Below are 7,275 nucleotides of genomic sequence, written 5' to 3'. Positions count from 1 at the left end.
TCTGTGTGCAAAACTTCCCCCTAACATTTCCCCTGTACCTACCCCCCAGCACCTTAAACCTGTGTCCTCTCGTAGCAGCTATTTCCACCCTGGGAAAAGCCTCTGAGATTCCACCCGATCTATGCCTCTCAACATCTTATATACCACTATTAGGTCTCCTCTCATCCTACGTCTTTCCAAGGAGAAAAGACCGAGCTCCCGCAGCCTATCCTCATAAGGCATGCCACTCAATCCAGGCAACATCCTTGTAAATCTCCTCTGCACCCTTTCAATCCTTTCCACATCCTTCCTGTAATGAGGCGACCAGAACTGAGCACAGTACTTTAGTTATGTCAATCCATTCAAGAGCTGGACTCCTCCAGCATTGAGGATTGGGATATTTCTGGGGTTTCTTTTCGACATTACTGCCAGCATTCATGGCTCAATGTTGCAGCTTGGAAGAGTTTTGAGGTGTTCCATCAATTGTGGAATTGCTTAGCCCTGTCTATAGCATGCTGCTTCTGCCCTTAATCAGGTTTGTAAGCCCTGTTTTGTGTCTTCACCAAGTTGGCACTTTATTGATATGTACACAGACTGCTGCCTGTTCTCCTACTCACTTCACAGACCCCAAATTAGCCCCTTGGCCTGATGGTATTGGTTGATGTCCAATTTTGAGCTGCTACCTTTGCTTAGCACAGTGTTAGTCACGCACAGCACAATGGAACATGTACTCAGATGGGACCTCTACAAGGGCTGTGTAGTGATCACTGTTATCAGAGACAGATACATCTGCAAAAGCTAGATTAGGTCAAATAGATTTTGCTTCATGTTAAATCTCTCACAACTTGCTACAATTCCTTTGTCCTTGTAACCCTCAGTGTCTCTTCCAAATGGTGTTCAACATGAAGGAGTATGAATTTATAAGCTGAATTTGGTGGGAAGTCATAGACTGGTATTGACAATAAAGAAAGAAAAACTTGTGTTTATATAACACGTTTCACAAACTCAGGATACCTGTAGCCTCAACTCATGTTGTAATGTGGGAACTGGACATTTATAATATAATAGGTCTTTTTCCAGCAAGATTGCTTGAGATACTTTGTCATTTGATATGTTTCTGAATGTGTTTTCAATTTAATGAACCACATCCGCTTGGAGTATTCTCTGCCCCACTTCCCCGAGTGCATTGGGCCAAACTTCCTCTGAAAATCTCCCCTACCCTAGTCCAAATCTCACATCATTCCCTTGCTTCTTTCTCATGTTCCTCATGCCCTTTCCAAACATATTTTGCCCTGAAGAAACATCCCCTAATGCTTTGAACCTCTACTGACAAAATTGCTAACTCTGCAACTTCCCTTCTTGTCTCACACATTAGCTGATATTGTGAATGGTTCTCTCTCTCTCTTCAGGGACTGTCTCCTGTTCCTCCAGATTGGCCTAAATCACTCCTGAGCTCAGGGAACTCCACAGGGGAAGGTACCGTGGGTGGGGACTAAAGGCTGTCAGTTCCTACTTTTCCGGTCTGCAAATGCCCTGACGGAACAGAGGAGGCCAATAGGCCGGGTGAACTGAAGGTCAGCAGCCTCAGGAAAGCCGGAGGTATTCCTTATTGGTGATGTGTTGGCTAGCAAAAAGATGCCTGCAGTTCCCAAAGAAATGAAATAGTCTCCTGCAGACTGCACACATTTCAATGAGCTTAGCAGGGGATTGGCCCCTAGCCAGCTTCTCTGACAAGATCGATCTATGCATTTCTAGCTTCTCGATTTCGTCACTTTAATGATAATCACAAAACTGAGGGCATTGTGGTGACATTTTCTCCATGTTCCCACCAGATAAGTTGCAGCGTTTTGAACAGTTTCTATGAGGATTGTGATGATACTGTGCCTTTAAGAAACATATCTGAGCAATCATCTTGTGCAGGATCTTTTGTATCAGTTTTTGTGCACTTAGAGCCAGAGGGCAGAATTTTCCCATCCCTCCCACCACAGGAATAATAGGGGCCATGCAAAGGTCCATTGACCTCTGGCAGGAATGTCTGGTCTTGGGGCGGGCATGGCCAGAAAATCCCACCAATGTGTTCTACCGGCATGCTGTATTGTTGCAGCAGCCTAATTGTTTTTGATGGCTAGAATGTTGGTTTGATCTGAATTAAGGCCGTTCTGCTGTTTTCCCCTGGGATTTTGCAGAGTGGGGTTTCATTGGGATGATTACTAGGTACTGTCATGTAGCAGGGAAGCCTTTCACAAAATATTCAAGCTGAGAAGCTGCTTTTAGAGCTGAGAGAGCAGTGTCTCTATTTTCCCCTCTCCAGAGTTTAAAACTGGAATCTGCCAGGTAATAAGTCTCTTTTTTGGAGATTCTACTGTACGAGAGTTTTTTCTTTGGAAGCTGCAACGGGAGAGGTGTCCTTTTCTGTCTCCGAGGTTTGGAGACTGAGAACTGCCAGAGGCTGGGTTTGCTTCTCTGAGGTTTTGCTGTTTTGAGGATATATACTTCTCTGAAAATTGCTGCCTAGACTTCTGTCCAGAAGTGTTAAAAAGCTGAAAATCCTGCATCACGTGAGCATACTTGTTTTTGTACTAATTCTGAAAAAAGGTGTATCACTATGGGGTAGCAATATGAATTGGAAGAACAGAGATAGCTAGCCGTTAAGAAATATACTGTGTCGAGTTTAAGTCTTGTAATTGGTAAAAGTTATGCTAATGATTTTTGTTACATTCTAACTGTATTCATAAATAAACTTTGTTTTGGTAAAAGTTTCCTAATGGGTCACTTGGTGTGACCCATTATGGTGAAACACCATATGCTCACCAATGCCAAAGTCAAATGTAACACTTTGGGTCTAGGTTAACTTCACAAAACACCTTGGAGTTTCTGGCCTGGGTCAGAACAAGACTAAAAATAAGTGATTTCAACAAGATGACAGTATAATTGAGGGTATTTATTATGTTGATAATTGATTCAATAAAATAAGATCATACTTTCAAATGAAAAACTAGAAATCTCTCATGCGTCTGAAAGATCCGATAGTTGAGTTGTAGCCGCCCCAGTCATTGTATCTCCTGTATTCACCGGGTCTCATGAAGTACTGTCGGCCTCTGTAGTTGGGCTGTTCATAGAAGATCCAGTAACCGTCCATCACATGGGAGGAGTGAATGTCACAGTAACGGGAGCGATCGTAGACAGAGGGACAGTCATCCATGAATTCCATCATCTGTCCCCCAAAGTCAGGCCTCTCATAAATCCTCATTCTGTAGTTTCCACCTCGGTACTGGAATAGAAATAGGATTATATTGACAATGAAACTATAAATGTACATATGTGTAGAAAAAGAGAAACATTGCAAAGGGAGAACTATAATGGAGCTCAGATAACAACAATGAGAGCAAAGCTGAGATAATTTATTCTCATTGATTCAATAGGTTGATAATGTTTGAGACTTGTTACCAATAAGTTGATCTAATAAAGGATATTTTGTAAACTTAAACTTAAACAGTTAATCAGTGAAGTGTGTGTAAGAGTGCAATGGGACTGATGTTAGTTGGTGCACACAGACAGAGCTTTATCAATATCAGTAAAAATCTGACTCTATTCCTGGTTCCTATTGTGAGCAGATTATTTTTCTGTTTCTCTGTGTGGGAGAAACTTTCTCTTTTCTATAATGTATTAAACAATTACAGTAAAATGGATGGAGTGATTACACATATGTCTGCCAGCAAACTGCTACCATTCAGGACTTACTCTATCTGTAGGTGACCTTATTACTTTCGACAATGTCAGTGCAATAATATCGCTTTCAGTTTGAGGTTAATTACAAATAAATGTATCCAATTATATCCCAGATATTCTTGTATTTTGCCATAGGCTGCTGACATGACACCCAGACATAATTTCCTGATTTGCACAACTAATGGCTTAAGGATCAACTTGTAAAACTTAACAGCAGCTCCAAAATTAAAGTTAAAGTTAAAGTTTATTTATTAGTCACAAGTAAGGCTTACATTAACACTGCAATGAAGTTACTGTGAAATTCCCCTATTACAAGGGGAAATTACAAGGGCTCTTTCTAATCTCTGGCAGCGACTGGAAGATATGTGAGTGACTTGGTAAATCAGGCTGGATGTGTGACAGGCAGACAATCCACTACCTGTTAAACAGCACTGGTGGTTGCAAAGTTAAAATCAGACCTGTGAAAACAGCTGATATCTCTTCAGAGCTGATGTGCACAAACTCAAATGTTGAGCAGACTGATCATTTCTAAGTCACAGTTTGGATAGAAAAGACATATTATCTAAGGTAACTTACGTGTGGGTAGGAGCGACATGACCTGATGTTGTCATTGAATCCCATCCAGCGCTGGTAGTCAGGATATTCTCCCCTGCTCAGAACATACTGGTATCCCATGTAATTGGGTCTCTCGTACACCACCCACCAGTCACTCATGACACGGATGGAGTTACAGCGACTGAAGTATGAGTGCAGGTCAGCGCAGTCAGTGCTGCACTCATAGTGCCGACCCTGGAAGTTCCTGTCCTCGTAAAAGACGATCTGTGGAAAAAGTCAAGATAAGTTAATAACTTGCCCAATAGGCAATGCTTCATGAAAAATTCAAATTCAATTCATAAACTCTGATTTATCCTTGCCTTCCCCATTTTGAGCTAAGAGTTCGTTGACTAATTGACTGAATGTTTCCACGCTTCACACAGCTTGGTATTTATATGTTGGACAGAATTGCCTCCCTGGGCTGTACTTTTGTTATTTTAATGATTGCAATAGTTTGAACTCAGCACAAAAGCAGCAAAACACATGTCACATACACTAAAGAAAACCATTTTAACACACCTATGTATCATTGAATGTGTTTTGCTTCCATCTCATTTTAATTGTTGTGTGAAGAATGCAACAATACATTCAATCCATTGTGTTCCTGATACTGTGCAACTCTGAACAGTTGGCATCACACATTGAACCAGGTATGTTTCCAATAGTCCAGTATCAATGCTGATGTCAATTCCAAAACTGGTTAAGATGCAGATGTACATATCCAGAATAAGTTGCTTTATTTACAGCACTCCGCATAATGGCTGATGCATAATTGCCAGTGTGTTTTGATTCAAGATTGTTCTCAAAGGCCTTAAAACATTTATCATTGCAAATAATTGTGTGATGATATTATGTCTGCAGCATTGAGGGATGTTGTTTGTTAACACTGGTAACAATTGATACTCAAGTACATATTTTAACAGGTTTTTACTGTGGTCAAATGGGCAAGGCCTGAGAAAGTAGGTCCATCATAAAACTGGACATTTGAAATTAATGCAGCTAAGAAGCTGCTTCTATGAGGTTACCACAGTTCAAAAGACAACAGGGACACATACAAGAACTGTCTCGCATACCAAACAGGGGTATTTCACTTTATCAATAGGGAAGACACCATGACCCGAATATATCTTTCCTGCAATCCCAATGTCTTCCTGGGCTCTTTGTTTGCATTGTATTATGTTGATGAACTGACTGCCTATTCAGGGGTTAGGCAACAACCCCTAGGGTCACAACTAACAAACTGTTAGTTGTGACCCTACGATCAATCGGGGTCAGGAGTTCCTCCTCTTCTGAGACAGCAGGGCTGAATGTGACACAGAGACACTGGTAGGACAATACTGGAGTTGGCTCCAAGTCTCTGCGTGTACATTTCCTTTTCTTGCTAAGATTCGAAGAGTGCAGCCTAATGGAATGAGCTCCAAGGCCTCCATCACAGGCTGCAAAACAATTCTGAGGAAAATCGTTTCTCCCCGCTTTGACCACTCACCCACATTTCACCACTCCCCCTCTCATCAAAATTTTCAACATCACAACTGGCCCTCGCTATTTGTTCAGCTGGCTGAATATGTTCACAGTAAGAAGTCTCACAACACCAGGTTAAAGTCCAACAGGTTTATTTGGTAGCAAATAATGTATGGTATGGTATTTGCTACCAAATAAACCTGTTGGACTTTAACCTGGTGTTGTGAGACTTCTTACTGTGTTCACCCCAGTCCAACGCCGGCATCTCCACATCATGAATATGTTCAGCCAGTATGAATAAAAAACATTCAGCGTTGTTCACTGCTTTTCTGTCACTCAGTTAAACTTAGCCTAATGTGGCTACTTTCCCATTAAACTGGCAGCTTAACATGCAGCAGTTTATCAATCCCCTTTGGAAGTCCATCTAGACAACATCAACTACATTAATCTCATCAATGGGGAGGCGATAGCCGAATGGTATTATTGCTAGACTATTAATCCAGAAACTCAGCTGATGCTCTGGGGACCCAGGATCGAATCCCACCACAGCAGATGGTGGAATTTGAATTCAATAAAAAAAATATGGAATTCATAATCTACTGATGACCATTAAACAATTGTTGATTAGCCTATCTGGTTCACTAATGTCCTTTCGGGAAGGAAATCCTTACCCGGTCTGGCCTACATGTGATCCAGAGTCACAGCAATGTGGTTGACTCTCAACTGCCCCTGGAAATGGCGTAGAAAGCCACTAAGTTGGTCAAGAAAGAACAAAGAGCAAAGAAAATTACAGCAGAGGAACAGGCCCTTCGGCCCTCCAAGCCTGCTCCGACCATGCTGTCTGACTTAACTAAAACCCCCTACCTTTCCGGGGACCATATCCCTCTATTCCCATCCTATTCATGAAAGTAAAGGCAGCTCACCACCACCTTCTCAAGAGCAACTAGGGATGGGCAATCAATACAGGCCAGCCAGCGACACCCATGTGCCATGAATAAATAAAAAATAATCCTCGCTGTTTCTTCAGAAAAATAAGTTTAATCAATATAGATAAACAAAATTTGCCTGTAACAAATTTGGGCTGTTGATTCTTAATTAGTAAGTCCTTGTCCAAGTGACTGTAAATTTTGTCCCAGATTATTGTTTCCAAAAGTTTGCCCACTCCTGAAATTAAACTGACCAGCTTGTATTTGTTGAGTCTTCATCCTTTATTTGACAAGGGTGTAGACAGTAGAATGCTCCGGACTTCTGGTACCACTCCCATCTCTAAGGAAAATTGAAAAAATATGGCCAGTGTCCTTTCAATTTCCACCATTGCTTCCCTCAGCATCCTTTATAGTGGGCAGGATTCTCTGGCTGTGCATGCTCCAAGACCGGAAATTCCCACCCAAACTCAATGGAACTTTAAATGGTCTGCCGAATTTTCTGTCTTGTCCGCTGTCTTCCCATGGTGGACAAGACGGGAGAACTTCAGCCACTGGCCGCGAGTTTGATTCTCATTTTCACAGAGAC

The 7,275-nt window shown here is 41.7% G+C and overlaps 1 protein-coding gene across 1 annotated transcript; it reads right to left on the bottom strand.

The window, feature by feature from the left end:
- Positions 1-2,974: 2,974 nt before the first annotated feature.
- LOC144503808 (gamma-crystallin S-1-like) lies at positions 2,975-5,286 on the bottom strand. The gene is made up of 3 exons (XM_078228723.1): positions 5,254-5,286; positions 4,285-4,527; positions 2,975-3,250 (listed from the first exon to the last, which is right to left on the bottom strand). Exons 1-3 carry the CDS (start codon positions 5,284-5,286, stop codon positions 2,975-2,977), a joined length of 552 nt encoding a protein of 183 aa, XP_078084849.1.
- Positions 5,287-7,275: the final 1,989 nt, after the last annotated feature.

Source organism: Mustelus asterias, chromosome 14 (assembly GCF_964213995.1).
Source record: "Mustelus asterias chromosome 14, sMusAst1.hap1.1, whole genome shotgun sequence".
In the NCBI taxonomy this organism is placed as follows: Eukaryota; Metazoa; Chordata; class Chondrichthyes; order Carcharhiniformes; family Triakidae; genus Mustelus; species Mustelus asterias.
This window is presented reverse-complemented; position numbering and strand designations above follow the sequence as displayed.